Consider the following 17,176-nt stretch of genomic DNA (forward strand, 5'->3'; position numbering starts at 1 on the left):
TGCAAACGTAACAGAATATGTCATGAATGGGGCGGAAACATGGAGAGGGCTACCTAAGGAGCCGGGACCTCTAACCTGATGGTGCGCGCAAACTGGCAATGACGTATTACTAGGAGAAGCTGGGGGCTACGAACTCTGTGCTAGGAGCAGAGACTGAAGTCTGGAGAGTCAGGGCGACATGTGCCTAAACCCTATCTAGTATCTGATGTTTAGAGAACATGTTGATATAAACTAGAAGTCAGGAGGGGAAAGGCTAACTTGATTCTAAGACTGGTGCATGCATTATTCTACATGTAGTGCGTGATGAAGAATATTAAATGACCATAAATACAGTATTTCTCTTACATGGAGACGTAGAGGCTAGACAATGACGGAAACTATTGATGCGGTTCAGTAGCTTTAGGAATGCAGAGAAGGAGGGCTGGACTGATAACTAGAATCATAACATACTCTTGGCAGACTCAGAGGCAGAGCCAGGCTGAACCGGGCACTGTGAGGCAGGAAGTAAGTGAAGGGTCAGGGATACAGGTGGGGGCTGTACCGCTCCTCAGCGAGGGCTCAGGAGACAGGAGCTGAATCTGGTGTCCAGGCCCTTTTGAGGCCTAGGAACGGGGACTTTATAATGAAATAACGTGCATACTGGGAAACGTGGCAACGTAACTTTACATAGGCCTGATATTCGTAGTATTCACGAGAACTGGAAATTGACATACTAGAGATGGACACAACTGTAATTGCGTCATTAATCGAACATGGGGAATACATATGCATATTAATCATGCACAGATAACATATGATGGAGGACGCGTAGGGACACAGAACATGGCAAAATTTACTTTTCCACAGTGCTGACCTGCTACCCTCTTGCCTGCTTGAAAAAAAGAACTGGACCAGCAACTTCACCCTTGAACTCAGGTCACTGGTGTTACTCCAAAGGCTAGTCTGCTGTGCTCCTGACCTAAGCCTCAAGGACATAAAAGGCTCCCCAACATCCTGCCTCAGCCCTTGGACCCAGCTGATGTGAGTTCCTGACCCCCAAGTGGTGTCCCTCAGGTCCTGGACCCTTGATGTGGCTCAGGGAGCTGTATTCAACCGTTTGGGGTCATCTCACTGAGACCTCACTGCTCGCACAGTGATTTAACACTAAGGGCCTTATTACAACTTTGGCCACCCTACAGCAAATGGTGCAACATGCTGTCTGCTTTAGGACAGCCAATCCTGTGGTGCTGCCGCCTGCCAGATTAGGACTCCTGGTCTTGTGGGTGGTCCTTCAGTGGTCTGACAGCGACGGTCTGTGAGGCTTCTAGAAGAGCCGCAAATGCGGACCACCTCAGCCAGTGCACCTTCCTGCATGGGGAAGCATACATGCCACACCATGCAGAAAATGGGGGTGCAAATACAGGGGGGGGACTACATGGGAGTACTCATCCATAACCCTTTATGTATGCAAGATCTAGTTAAGGCCACCTGCGGCATATGCTTTGCCACTTCAAAACTATTAACAAGACTGTTCAAATGGATTCCAGTTAACTGGAGTAAAACAATAGTCCAAGCCCTCATAACAAGTAGGCTGGAATATGGGAACACTGTATGTGGGCATGACAGATTACTCGTTTTTCAGGACTCCAAGTAACACAAAATGTAGCAGCCAAATAGATCTGTAATAAGGATAGTTATAGCTCTGCATCTGCTTGTTAAGTGACACTACATTGATTGCCCATGCGCCAAAGAGCAAACTTCAAATTGCTTTGCTACTCACACAAAGCATTGTATAAACTAGGCCCAGCAACTCTACAAACAAGAATGGAATTCGATACTCCAACATGTGATCTGAGATCTCGCAATCTTGCACTAGCCAAAACAAGACGAATAAAAAGAGTTAGAGCAGAAGGACACCCTTTCTCACATTTAGCAAATACATCTTGTTTTTGTCTACAGGGAAAATATTTTCTATGTGGGCTAACCACTTCCCTTAAGCCCCCTGCAACAAATAATGTGGTTGTGGAACTTTTACACAGTGGCATAGCTAGGCCTTTTGCCGCCCGGCAGCTGTCGTAAGAGCAGGGGGGTTTGCTGGCGATGAATTCCTGCGCTTTCCACCCCTTAAAACTCGTGTCGCTCGGGTCAGACTGCCCCCCCCCTGCTACGCCACGTCTTTTACACTCTATTTGAACACTTTTGGGGATTTTTTTATATATATAAATGGGAGAGAAACCACACTGGAAGGATTTGTGAATAGTCTCAGGTTATTGGAGACGTACATACATGCTTACAGCATTTTAATGGTCACCCATTTTCGCTTCGTCTGAGAATATCAATGCTTGTCCATTGCATCAAACTTAGAGAGATGCACATTTTAACATGAGAGCAGAATTCCACCATATTGAATGCCCTGCTGCTTGCTACGGACCACGGACTTTTCTCCTCCTTCACTACTACCTTCACTACCTGCCATCACAGCTAGCGGAACCCGCTGCGCGGGTCCCGCGTCGCAGAAGGGGGCAAACGAGGTCTGTGCTGTACTGCTGGGCGGTGAGTGTGCGACAGGGCTGCGAGCTGCAACCCGGACTCAGTCTCCCAGGAGTCCCGGGTTGCCTTGGCCGTTACAGCTGGCCTGCTCTCCCTGACCGCCCCGCCCAGCCCCACACGTCTCATAATCGGCTGCATTCCCTACCTGCCTTGGGACTCTGAAGGACGCCTGCTGCTTGCTACGGACCACGGACTTTTCTCCTCCTTCACTACCTGCCATCACAGCTAGCGGAACCCGCTGCGCGGGTCCCGCGTCGCAGAAGGGGGCAAACGAGGTCTGTGCTGTACTGCTGGGCGGTGAGTGTGCGACAGGGCTGCGAGCTGCAACCCGGACTCAGTCTCCCAGGAGTCCCGGGTTGCCTTGGCCGTTACAGCTGGCCTGCTCTCCCTGACCGCCCCGCCCAGCCCCACACGTCTCATAATCGGCTGCATTCCCTACCTGCCTTGGGACTCTGAAGGACGCCTGCTGCTTGCTACGGACCACGGACTTTTCTCCTCCTTCACTACCTGCCATCACAGCTAGCGGAACCCGCTGCGCGGGTCCCGCGTCGCAGAAGGGGGCAAACGAGGTCTGTGCTGTACTGCTGGGCGGTGAGTGTGCGACAGGGCTGCGAGCTGCAACCCGGACTCAGTCTCCCAGGAGTCCCGGGTTGCCTTGGCCGTTACAGCTGGCCTGCTCTCCCTGACCGCCCCGCCCAGCCCCACACGTCTCATAATCGGCTGCATTCCCTACCTGCCTTGGGACTCTGAAGGACGCCTGCTGCTTGCTACGGACCACGGACTTTTCTCCTCCTTCACTACCTGCCATCACAGCTAGCGGAACCCGCTGCGCGGGTCCCGCGTCGCAGAAGGGGGCAAACGAGGTCTGTGCTGTACTGCTGGGCGGTGAGTGTGCAACAGGGCTGCGAGCTGCAACCCGGACTCAGTCTCCCAGGAGTCCCGGGTTGCCTTGGCCGTTACAGCTGGCCTGCTCTCCCTGACCGCCCCGCCCAGCCCCACACGTCTCATAATCGGCTGCATTCCCTACCTGCCTTGGGACTCTGAAGGACGCCTGCTGCTTGCTACGGACCACGGACTTTTCTCCTCCCTCACTACCTGCCATCACAGCTAGCGGAACCCGCTGCGCCGGTCCCGCGTTGCAGAAGGGGGCAAACGAGGTCTGTGCTGTACTGCTGGGCGGTGAGTGTGCGACAGGGCTGCGAGCTGCAACCCGGACTCAGTCTCCCAGGAGTCCCGGGTTGCCTTGGCCGTTACAGCTGGCCTGCTCTCCCTGACCGCCCCGCCCAGCCCCACACGCCTCATAATCAGGGCTCCTCCCCTTACTTCACCGCTACTACATCTACAGCTGAGAGCCCTGCTGCGCGGGAGCGCGCGGGAGGGCGCCGGGAGAAGCCCGGGACAAGGGCGGGACCGTCTGTGGCCGTCCGGGGCCGCAGGAGGCCGGGCCGGGCCCCCTTTCTTGTTTCTTGTGTCCCCTTAGCGTTAAATCAAGGCTATGCCGTCGCCTCCACCACGGGAAACTCCCTCAAGGGATGGTGCTTCTAGCTCTGGGACTTTGGACAACTACTTTAAACCCAACAAAGGAGAGGCGGACTTGGAAGGTTCACTTGAAAAACGTAGGGCGGAGCGTAGGCGCTCCATTGAATCTATGAAAACTAGGCCCTCGCTAGATATCATCCCCTACCCCACCACTCAAGAGGTAGGTGCGCTAACCAGTAGTTTAGATAATTCTACACTAGAGGATTTCCCTGTTTTATTAAGGGAAGTTCCCTCCACTTCAGGGTTAGCATCTGCCAAAAACACAGAGCCAGTCCCCCTAGAGATTTCTCATACCCCGGTTAATTTGGTAACCCAAACCCAACCTACACAAGTGGCTATTAAGAGCAAGCCTAAATTAAACGTCTTGGCAGAGATACACAGGCCCCCACCCAGTAAACGGGCTCGGAAAACAGCAGGGGGGCGGGGGAAACCCAAAATATCACATCTGGACTTTGGCAAAAAACACGCTAACACCACCTTACCGGGGAAAACTACGGAGAGAGTGCCGCCACCTAAGCTTTCAAACCCCAGCACATCTGCCACCACTAAAGAGCCAGAGGCTATCATGCCGATTTCAAACCATTCACTTTCTGCTAAGGGAAGCATTGAATTTCTACTCCGCTCCCTTTTGCAGCCCATTACCGACAGTTTAAAAAAAGTCGAGATTAGGCTCACCTTACTAGAAACTTCTCTTACCACTCTGAGTACTCTAGTAAGCAAGCAGACTAAGTTAGCGGAAACTCATTCCTCGGCTGGGGAACCTTCTAAATTAGAATCCGCAACTAATGCTAATAAAGCCCCCTCCAGCGGCATGACACCTGCTGTCCCTCTGCAACCCCTCATGGCGGTCCAATTCCAAGCACGGCTCAATAACCAAAGTAACAGACATATTGATCCGGTGGTTTCTGCCCCACATAGTTCACAAATAGAGCCAACTCATACAAACCCAGATCAGGTTAATGCTCCCCCATACACGCCCGTTTGCCCAACTCCCAGACCACGGAGGCCAGACCTCCCACCTGAGGCCAACAGATTAATGGTGGTCCTAGCTGGTGCCCCCCATCTAAGATCAGGAGAAAACGAGGATTATCAATCCCTTAAGAAAAAGGTAATTAAATGGCTCAACTGGAACCGACCCCTGCCACCCCAATACAATAACGAGATCATCATGGTCAGAAGGGTTCCATGGCTAGGGAAGACCAGGAAAACCATAGTGGGGGACTGCATCTTGGTAACTTTTAAAGACCCGGGTACGGTTCGACATATCTGTGGAGGAATGAACCGATCCCTTGATTCCACCATACAGACCCTCCGAGTATCCTTTTTCTTTCCCCCAACTCCCAGGCACCAGTCCCCAATACACGATGACTGGACAAGGGTGGATTATAGACGCAATCATAAAGGCTTTGTTCAACGCCCGTACTATCAACCGCCGGACACACCTTTCTGCGATTTTAATCGCTTCAACTGTCTAAACGGGTTGGACGGGGTCGACTGACTTACCGTCTGCAAGTCTGTGCCAGGGGTACCGGGCTTCTGTGGCCCACTGGATCCCCCCACTGTGTCCCCCGATGCAATCTCCGGCCCATTGAATGATTCATCTGCCCTAGACCACGGTCGAATTGAATCCTCCCACCTAGCCACTGATGGAGTAGTTGCTGTCGAGCGGATAACTATGGCTCCCTTCCCTGTGGGTGAGGGGGAGTCGGGATCCCTGGAGCCACATGCATTCTTTGCTGCCCCAGCCACAGGCCCCGCAACACAAGTGGACCATGGAATTACCCCCTCCATCCTCCATGCTAGGACTTCTCCCACCTCCGAACATTTGAGGATAATCTCCTGGAACATTGCGGGATTAGCAAATAAATTGGAAGAGCCGGCCTGGGGAAAGTACATAGAAACTGGTGACATATGTATGTTCCAGGAAACCTGGGCCAGAGAGGACTATGGGCACCAAGGCTACTCATCCTTTTTTATTCCAGCTAGGTGGGAAGGCAAAGGTCGACCATCGGGGGGCCTTGCGACATGGATTGCTGCTCACCTGGGCTGTGTGGCAACACGGCTCCCATGTAGCTCTGATGACATCCTTGCGGTCTCACTAACTTGGCCAAACAAAGTCAACCTCCTGCTGGTTAACATCTATTCAAGGCCAATGGGAAAGGCAAAAGAATCACCGACTTTTAATGGACTTTCGAATTTTTTATCTGAACTGTCGACTGATTCATATTATGTGGTGGGTGGAGACTTTAACTCTCACTTTGAGCCGCTCCCCGGCCTCCAGGAAGGGTTCCTATCAGAAGAAGAAGATAGGTGGGCAGTACCACGGGTTGATGTGCCATCTCCGAAAGCTTGGACCCCACTAGCGTTGCAAATTACTGCCCTCACGCTAAGGTACGTTCTCAGAGCGTGTAATGGGCGAACCAACTCCGATACACCAGGCAAAATTACTTACAATCGCCATGGAAGGGAGTCACACTTGGACTATATTTTGGTTCAACTAGCGAGGTGGTCAACAATACAGGATTTTAGGGTAATTGATAGGATGGATAGTGACCACAATGCCCTCGAGTTAGACCTTGTACACCCAGCACCCCAGGGCATAGAGACCAATGAGGAAGGGAATTATCCCACACTCCTTATAGATAACACCAGGAGAAGAATTAGGTGGGAGCATATGGTCACAAATAAGGACAAACTCCCACTGCTTTATGCAGAGATTACCCCCATCCTGGAAATTGTTGGGAACCTGGATAGTGTGGCAAACAATACAGACATAAGGAGTAAACTGTTTGATGCCCATAAAGAGCTCATAAAAGCGGCGGCGCCCCACTTTACACGTAAAGCACGAAAGCCAAGAGAGAGGTCCCAAGGCAAAGCACAATGGTATAACATAGCCTGCAGACGGGCCAAAACAGAACTCCTTGGAGTAATCAAGGAGGGTAAAGGAGGGGAACATCTTAAGCAATGTAGACAAGCCTATAAGAAGCTTCTTGTAGAGGCCAAAATAGAATGGGAGGAAAATCAGTGGGAAGAGCTCACAAAGGCCCTAGCAGTACAAGATCAACGCCTCTTCTGGAGAATGGTGAATGGGGGATCAGGGAGTCTACATTCGGCAGTGGAGCCTAATATAGCTCCTGGAGTGTGGCAAGCCCACTTCCAGTCGCTATATAGCGCTGAGTCCGGAGAACTCCCTGTGTCAACTGATACAGTGTATCAGGGCTTGCAGGCGGACCAAATAACATTGAGCGAGGTTACTGCTGCTATTTCAGGCCTGGCTTCGGGGAAGGCGCCTGGGCTGGACGGGCTACCGGGAGACCTGTACAAACAGGAGATCATCGTCTGGGCGCCCTACCTCGTAGCTCTCTTTAACGGTGTCCTTGGTGGGATGGAAATCCCCAGTACTTGGCTGGGGGCTGAGGTGGTCCCGATTTTCAAAAAGGGATCCCCCCTGCTCCCAGCCAACTACAGACCAATTAGCCTGATAGATGTAGCACAGAAGTTGTTCGGCAGGGTTCTTCTGAACAGGCTTCAGGAATGGATTGAGGAGGTGGGCGCCCTCAGTCCATATCAGGCAGGCTTTAGGAAAGGGGTATCGACTGTGGACCAGGTCTTTAGACTGAACATGATCTACTGGAGGACAGTGAGGTTCGAGGGCGGTAGTCTGTACACGATTTTCGTGGATTTAAGAGCCGCCTTCGACCTCGTGCCCAGGGGAAAACTCTGGGTTATCTTAGCAGGGATGGGCGTTCCATCAGATATTCTATTGACCCTGCAGAGGCTGCATCACAACAATTATGCCCAGGTGAGGTGTGGGAGGTCGGGGGAGCTGACTGATAGATTCCCCGTGGGCAGAGGGGTAAGACAGGGTTGCGTGTTGGCGCCGACCCTGTTTTGCCTCTTCGTCAACGGGGTAATCGCTCATCTAAACGCCACCGACTATACAGATGCCCCCAAACTGAATGGCAACAGTGTGCCCGCAATAATGTTTGCGGACGACACACTGTTGGTATCCAAAACACCTATGGGCATCCAAAGGATTCTTGATGCCTTTGTGGCCTTCTGTCAGGATAGAGGGCTGGAAATCAATGCCACAAAAACCAAATATATGGTATTGAACCCAAGCCCCAAACAGCGCCCGAATCCCCTACTGGGAGAAGCGCGACTGGAAAGAGTAGCCACGTTCGAATATCTCGGCATGACACTCAATGAAAACATGACCTGGGAGAGCCATCTAACCAGGGCTAACCTCAAACTAGTACAAATCACCGGGGGTATTTCCCGGATGATGACCAGGTCGACTTATCGCCCATTGGGGGCCCTAATTCAGATATATAAGGCACAGGCAAGGGGGGCGATCTTATACGGGGCTGAATTGTGGGGCCATACCCCATGTCGGAATTTGTCTTGTACAGAAAATAGGTTTTTAAGACAAATCACCGCACTTCCCCCCAGTACCCCGCTTCTCCCCTTGAGGCTTGACTTAGGGCTACGGCCACTAGCTGACGAGATAAGTCTAAGACCCATTGCCTTTTGGCGCAGGCTATGGAGCGGCGACGATCTCGTCGATTACAGGGCAGAACTGGTCGAACTACTAAAACACCCTAAGGCGCTCAGTATTCCCTGGGTCCAAAACATCCAGTCAGTTTGCACAGACTTGGGGCTCCCTGAATTGTGGACTGAACCAGCAAATACAGCACCAAGAATCTCTAAGAGAGCCTTGGCGAATCTGTACCACGAACATAAAAGGGTAAGGGCTATAGCTACCCAGACAGAGGGGTCCCTTTCCTCCATATTCCTGCAAACTAAGGATCTCTATACATTTGAGAAAGCTCTTGATCCCGTATATCCCATACTCACTAGAAAGTTATTTCTCCAGTGGAGATACGGCACACTGCCTTTACGGTCCTTTTCCAGCACTTGGTCACAGGTCCCTTCTACCAAGTTCTGTCCTCTTTGCGCTGACAAAGAGGAAAATGATTTGCATGTGATTTTTTTCTGCCCAGCATACAAGGCAGCCAGAAAGTACTGGCTGCTGCCTTTGATTAAGAATTTGGGTGGCAGGGAATATGCACTGATGTACAGGATTTTAAAATGTGATGTTTCCGGCCCGACTGTCTTTGCACTTTCCAAATTCTTTACGAATGTCTGGCATACGCGTAGTCGTCTTTTAAAAAATGCTGGGTAGATTGTAGAATCGCTCACTTCTTAATAGTACCTGTATTGTTTGGGTTTTTAATTTTAAAAAATCATGCATTGATGTTTTATTGACTGTGATAGATTAATGTGATTTTACTGTATGTGTATCTTTTATGACCAAATGGTCGAAATAAAGATTGGAAAATAAAAAAGAATGCCCTTTACACTTCGAAAAGTACCTTCAAACTGATTATGTGAATCTAAAGGTACATTTTAGAACCACTATTTGCTCTTTTCTGCACCTACGTTGCATTTAGGCGTTCCAAAACATCTATGAATCAGGCCCAAACGTTCAAACGGGCAGCTTTTTTATAATTTCTGTAAAAGCCGTAATACCTGCACTATTTGTAGCTAGATCAGTAAGCCACTGATTTACAAGAGTTCCTAAAGAAATATCATTCACATTACTGGATCTCAAAACCTGCAGGGCAGCAGTCAGTCTCTTTTTGTCAGTTACTCTAGAATGATACATTTCAGGACTAACCTAAAAGAGGGACCTCGCAATATACACGTCACTGAAAGGGGAACAAGAATTGTTGCATGCATGTTGATGAAGCACTATATATATATATATGTTACAGGAGACTAGGTAATGAAGAATCCAAACATGAGTAAAATGTAATTGTACTGGAAAAATCTTTTGAACATGTATGTAATTGTGTGACTGAAGCACGAGTGAGATTAGAAACAGAGCAGATGCACACATTTATTTAATGTGGTAAAATGATTAAAACATACATTATCGTGTTTGCGAACATATTTAAGAAAAAATATTTTAAAGTAATGATAAAGGTATATGCAGATGATGTTGTTATTTAAAACTATTATGACATGATACAACAGTGGAAGAGTTTGAAACATATTTTCATGGTATAACAAAAAATAAAGTCATAACTGGATTCAGCTTTACATTTTTAGAATGCTTTAAATGCTGGCAAATTATGATTGCCTTAAAAAGGGAAGGATAATCCTTCCCTGTAATATCACATGTACGGTACTGTTTTTTCCATTGTAAATTCTGTTTCTTTGCCTTAGTAATCGATTACAGTGATGTGTATATTGGCCATGCAATTTCTTTAAAACGTACGCCTTTAAGACATTGTCTTATAGATGTACATGTCAATTTTTTTACATATTTAGGAAAGACAATCACATTTGCACGCACAGTGGATATCCCTCGGTCAGTCTACAACTTCCGGTTCTTTGCTTCTTCCATCCTGCACCATACCACAGAGTGTACTCAGATGGACCAGATGGGCTGCCTAAATTATACTCTGCGGACTCCAGTGGGAATCGGTAAGACTTCTTTACTATGTTCAGTATCTGATAAATCTAAGTGGTCCACTTAAAAGGAGTTATCACTGATTATTGAATTATTCCTAAAAGCTTGAGGCCAAAAATTTCCAGTGGGGTAGAGTCCAAGGCTGAAGTCGGTGAGTGTCAGATACATCATCATTGAGTTCCCACTAAAGCGGTAGTTTTGGCACTAAAACCTCAGAGTGGGACTACGTTCGATTTTGTAGTGGCCAAGGTCAAATCAAATAAAATCAAGCTTTATTCGGATCATCCAAAATGTCCATAAAAGCATACCATAAAATACAATTATTCATTTATAATCAAAATCTAAGTGTTATCCAAACATAATACTAAAAACATCATTTTAACATGATTCTAAAAAATATACAGGTTCATAATACAGATATGCTTACATTAATTCATAATTCAGTTTTTCTAAGTAAGCTAAATCATTCCTTTGTGTCATTGCCAACTGTATGTAACAAATCACTCCTTTACAGACTGTCATTTTTGCCAAGTTCTTTAAATAATTAAAAGCAATTTTATAAGACAACAGGCTATTAACCTTAAAAATTGGACGGAGATATATTTTCCTAATATCCATATAAAATTGAGGTCACTTCACAGGTGGAATATACTTGTCACCTCAGCCCTGTCCAAGGTTTTAATTTTGGAATTAGTCACTTTCTGGTGCTTAAAATCCTTCAGCTGAGCAAGGCTTGAAGCTATAGCCGGGCAGGGCTCCATCCGGTGGGATACTGTTGCTGTGAAATCCTGCTGATCCTGATTTCAGAGTGGGAATAAACTCTAAATGGGGTGAGCTCGGGGCCTGAACTACAAGTTTATTTTATGAGTACGGAGACTCAACAGTTGGGACAGAGAACTGCATATAAAAAGGTATGAGAGGCCAATATTTTTTCTGTGCGGATTCTTCACCACGAGTGAGGCGTCCTCACACAAATGTGTACGCTTACTTGTGTGAAACAGGCCCTTCAATTTCATGTCCACCTATCTTCTCTTGGCAAGCCTCATCACTGTGTTTTGGTCCTTAGAAGATCGAAAGAAGTTTTAAGTAACATTTTCTTCAACTACTTGAAAACGTTGTGTGGTCAGTTGGGCCCTCTTTGATTTAGGAGTACTGCTATATTTGAGTGTTTGGAGCAGGCAAACAAGTGGTCAGTCAGTGACACTAGAATAGTAGTTCCAGTCCTTGAATGGAAGTAGATGTCAGGGGTCTCAGAGACTTCTTTCCTATAGCAGGGCTATCTTCTTTAAGTGTAGTCGTTCCGGGTACAGAGATGTCTTGAGGAGGTAGTGTGGATTTGCCAGAGTATTCCTGTGCACCAGACAGTGATTTGAGAATTAGTCTACTTCTTATCCAGTGTCCACCTCCTTTTACAGCTTCATAGTGGTTTATAAATGACACCATAGCCCCAAGATGGCAATATAGGATCCTACTACACGTTATCCATTACACATTTTTATGTTGCATGTTTATTTTGAGGTAGTTGGGTTGATCAAGCTGTTTCTTCAAAGTCCAGTTAAAAATGGGCACAGATTTTATTAGAATGTTTAGGTTCAACTTTCATGAATAAATTGTTGATAAAACAATGGTCAATGGTGAGGGCCAGAGGATTTATGTGAGCCTGGGACTGCAATATTTATTACATGATTATGCATTTACTTTTTTTGCCACATACGTTGCCATATGTGCAGATTCCACAATAATCGCTGTTTCTAGCCAAACTTGATGGAAAAATACTGGCAGAGAATGAGCTGCATAATTTGCATTTTTTGCTGTATAATTTTTTTATCTTGCCACATAATTTGGCCCTCCATCTTGCAAAATCCTGGCATCCCAAAGAATGGTAAAACTCTGAGAGAGTGGTTTGCAGGCTGTCATTCTAATGATGAAATCAGTATTTCAGAGGCAACCGTGTAATAGTTCCCATATTTCTCTGATGACTGTTAAATATGGGTTTTTATACCACCGCATTTGTGAAAATAAATCATCCAAAACCAGAGTGAGAGAAAGAGAGAAGGAGAGAGAGAGAGTGTGTGTGGGATGGTCAGGCTTAACTTAGAGGCAATGCCTAAAGTATTTATGAAGCACTTCAAACAGTAATAAAGTGAAAACACAACAAAAGAAGATTCCCACATCAAGTTATACAAATAGAGTAAATTGTGATAAATAAATAAAACAAGAACAAAACAACAAATCAGTAGAACGGAAGACATGCAATAATAAAGATTTTAGTGAATATAGTGCCACAAACGCAAAGCGCAAACTATAGATACCTAGTGGAACTAGACCGTGACAGAGTCACAAATTCAGGCTAACCGCGATGGAGCACAGGCCGGCTACAGGGACTCAGCTAGGGGCACTGAACAAGAGTACCTCGAGGATGAGTCGTGCAGTTGAGGCGATGCAAGGTCCTGGCCATTGATGCGTCATGCTTGGTCAGTTCTGAGGGGTGTTAGGGTGGGATGTGAAGTCTTGTGTCATTGTCGAAGAGGCAGTCGAGGAGGGGGCTTGCGATGCGAAGTCCTACATCGAGGATGCGTTGCGCACCGGCTGGTTCCGAATAAGGTGCCGGGCTTGCAATGCAGAATCCTGCATCGTTGTCGAGGGTGTTGTCAATGAGAGGCTTGCGATGCGAGGTCCTGTGTCTGGCATGAGTCATGCAGTGGTGGTTCAGCTGGGGTGGCAAAGTGAGCTAAACAACGATGATGGATTCAACCCAGATCTGTGACTGGGGTGAGTGTCTAAAGGTGGCATTTTCAGAATTGTGATTAAATTCTGACTTTACCATTAAAGAAGGCTTTTAATTACACTTCTATGTGTGTGTGTTTCTGTGTTTATCATCACGTAAAAAACGCCAAAGGTAGCAATGTTATGGTAGTGCTCTAAACAATAAAAACATCAGTTACGGTATGTTGGTAATTATAACATGCCCACACAGAGTTCATTATATTTTTATCACAAACATATGGGCCTCTCTGCACATATGCGACACAATTAATCAACTTTGAACTGTTCTCTTGTGTTGTAACACCTCTTTCAAAAACACACAGTAAAACAGTGAATCAAAGGCAAGCCGGCATGTGCCCCCCGTCTGTGTGCTGTACTGGCACATAGTAACATACTTTGCGCCTGCACTTTCGTTTCTGCCTGGCAAACACAGAAATGCACTTCTGAGCATCACCTGTAATCCATCTACTGTCAGGAGTCCCTTAATAACCAGCTGGGGCTCTGTCTCATTGACCTGAGACCACTGCTAAAACCAGCCACAAAGGACTGGACACACCCCAATCTTTCTGTGATGTTGATAATCTACTACTTATTATATATAAACATAGTCAAGACATGTTGGACCCTATTTTCAACTCTCAGGTTGATGTTTTGTTTGTCATGGAAACCTCGCTCAAGGAGTGCTCTACACTGGCTGCTCGGCCAACACACAAGTACAGTTAAGAATATGGAACATCTTCATAGTGTGATTCAGAGCGAAAGATGTGTTGCAATTGTGAACACGTTTCAATTTGCTTGAAAATACAGATTAATTTAGGCGTGGTTCACTAAGCATAACTAGGCTGCACCAGGCCGCTTTGACAATAATTCTTGGAATGCTTCAGAAAAGTCCTTGTCTATTTTAAGTGTACTAGTGGTCCATGTGCATGTGTCTTTCACTGTGACGGAAAGTCAATGAAAATACAGCTTCAGCAACCCTTCTGGCCTTAGTGGAGTCACAGCAATTCCAAATCTGAAATTCTTTGCTGCTAACACATCCGTAGTCAAAGGGTTCAAGGAAGACTAGGACACTTTAAGTGTGAAATTCGGGTGTGTCCCCCCTCCCCAGCACACATTATCGGTTTTGCCAGTACGCTTTTGTGTCTGTGTGCGTTTGTCTCTATATGTGTGTTCTGTTTATACATATCTGTTTGCGTGTCCCTATCACCATGTTTCTGTTTATACGTGCGGGCGTTTTTGCTTTGAACAGCGTGCATTTGTGCGAATTGCCCTACATAATGCCCCAGGGGTAGAATGGCTGTGGTGCATAAGCAATGTTCTCTTGTGTGAGGTGAGGCTGCTCTTCTGTAGTTTCTCAGTGCTAGACATAAAAAATAATACTACTGGACAAGTTTGAATGTTTTTAATGCGTGTTCGTATATTGCCCCACTAATTCTGTATGTCACCAACCGCCACTGGGCTGAAGATGTTCAATCAGGTTCTGGTCCCAGGGTCACTAAGCTTTGCAGTCTTTCCATGTTTGTGGGTGTTCACAAACTTTGAAGGCTACCCTTGCCTTTGAATGCCTGCTTTCCACCATGTGTGTAGTATTTACTCCTCTATATCATTACACAACTGAGCAGGAATAAAATAATGTATGACTATTGTTGGACTTGGCCCTGTTTGCAGGGTTATCCCCAAACCTTTTGCTTCTTCCTCCTATTTTTCCTTACCTGTTTTTGTTGGCTGTAGGACTCTGAACACTGCTAATCAGTGCTAAAGTGCATATGCTCACCGTGCAAATTAAGATTGATTGTTTATCCTTGATTGGCATATTTGATTTACTGGTAAGTTCCTAGTAAAGTGCACTGAGTGTGCTAAGGCTGGTAAAAAAAATAATCTACTAGTGGGCCTGCAGCACTGGTTTTGCCACCCTATAAATGTGTCTCAGACCTGCCACTGCAGATTCTGCATGCAGTTTTTACTGCCTAGTCAACCTGGGAAGTGCACCCACTTGCCAGGCCCTAACTTTCCCTTTTCCTATATGTAAGGCACCCCTCAGGTACGCCCAAGGTACTCCCATGGGCAGGGTGAAGTGTATGTGAAAGGTAGGACATGTACTGGTGTAGGTGAGATGTCCTGATATTGAAATACTGCGTATTTCGTTTTTCACTATTAAAAGGCTGTCTGTCCTTAGGCTATTATTGAAGCTCTACGGTAACATCTGACATGTGTAATTTTCAATTGTGACAAGAAAATGAAATAGAGTTTAGGCTCTATGAACTCAGAACTTATTGACACATCGTTTGGTAAAGGTGGTTTTTAAATTGGGTGTTTGAAAATGGCACTTATAGAAAGTGGGAATTTTCTTGCTTTACCATTCTGTGTGCCTCTGACTGTTTGTGTAGTCACTGTCTGGTTTTGGAGTGACAGGAGTTGGGGATGTGCATTCACTCTAGACAGTCTCAAGAGGGCTTTAGGTGTGCCCTGACTTTCCTGTGTGACTCATATCAGGGCTGAATAGACCTAGTCTGTATTTAGAGTAGTTGGAGGACTTTCACTGGCCCCTGAATGGGTTATGTCTCCTTTGTGCAAAGCTGTCTCCTCCTCCTGTAGGGAAGCCTGGTCAGAGAAAACAGAATTAGTTTGGACTGGGCTCAGAGACCCTACCCCAAAGAGAGGTGAGGGAAGTTGGGGTATACGTATTGTACCTTAAACCTCAGGGAATTAGACTACTTCTGGAGTCACAAGTAACCTCTGCCAAGCAGGAGAGCTGGAGAGCTGTAAGGAGGAGAACTGCCCCTTTGCTGTGTGTGCTTTTCTGGGTTGGCCTGCAGTTGCTGCTTCTGCAAATGATAGGACACAGACTGGAACTGTGCTGTGAACCTGCTTGTAGAAGAATCTCCAAGGTCTTGTGTGTGCGGTCTCCTGTTCTAAAGTCTGAGGGGCACAAACACTTCACCTGCAACCAACTGACAAGCACCTGGACTCCTTTGTGAACTCCTGTATTCAAAATGGTGCCAATTCCAGTTCCTGGACCCTGAGAATAGTGTGGTTGATGCTGCAAAGCAAGAAGAATAACTCCAATGCCGTCAGTGCCGCCACCAGTGACACCGCAACTTGCACCAAGGCTGGGCGCACTGCTCGCGGAGTGCACGACACACCACCCCGCCTGCACTGCAGCTCCGACACCCATCGACGCCTGCAGTTACCAGCCTTCGCAATGTCAGCACTTGCACCGACGCTGTCACTGCGTAGTCCGCACCAGCATTACGTTATTGTGGAGCCGATAACTGCAGTGGAGGGTACTTCACTAACTCTTCCACATCGCACCGCCTCACCAGAACCAATGCCTTATCACTGATGCTACCTAACTTCCCCTGTCCTGGATTTGACACCTTGCCTCCTCACGGACTCGACGCCTCGCGTACTCCGTGGCAGAAAGGAACCAGCTTTACCTTGGCAACGGTGCCTCACCTCTACGACGCCGTGCAGCATCTGTTAACTTAGTTTCCAAGATACTGTTGTATGGGGTCGATGTGTCTCTGTGCCCAGCCAACGCACCTCAGGGTCAGTAACGTACTGTAGATTTGTGCCTGTCACAAATTCATAATAGTCCCAGGTGAAGCTATTTTGTTTCTACAGCTCTATTTTTAAAGAAACCATTTTAAAAGTATATCATGATACATGTATGTAGGATTTTTGTTGTTTTGGCCTTGTTTGGTTTAGATAAACATACTTTATTTATCTAAACTGGTGTGGTCTCCATTTGTGGTGTTTTCACTGTGTTACTGTGTGTTTGGACTACAAATACTTTACACTTTGCCTTTGGAGCAAGCCTGTCTACTCGTGCCAATCTACCAAGGAGGTGCACAGAGGTTATCT

General features: G+C 46.9%; 1 protein-coding gene across 1 annotated transcript in view; it reads left to right on the plus strand.

Moving 5' to 3' along the window:
- Nucleotides 1–17,176, plus strand: part of ALDH8A1 (aldehyde dehydrogenase 8 family member A1) — a 210,333-nt gene that overhangs the window by 90,586 nt on the left and 102,571 nt on the right. Inside the window, exon 3 of the mRNA XM_078649245.1 lies at nucleotides 10,405–10,560. Within this exon, the coding sequence (XP_078505371.1) occupies nucleotides 10,405–10,560 (156 nt within the window). The remainder of the gene's footprint in view (nucleotides 1–10,404; nucleotides 10,561–17,176) is intronic.

This window comes from Lissotriton helveticus, chromosome 6 (genome assembly GCF_964261635.1).
Source record: "Lissotriton helveticus chromosome 6, aLisHel1.1, whole genome shotgun sequence".
NCBI classification, from domain to species: domain Eukaryota; kingdom Metazoa; phylum Chordata; class Amphibia; order Caudata; family Salamandridae; genus Lissotriton; species Lissotriton helveticus.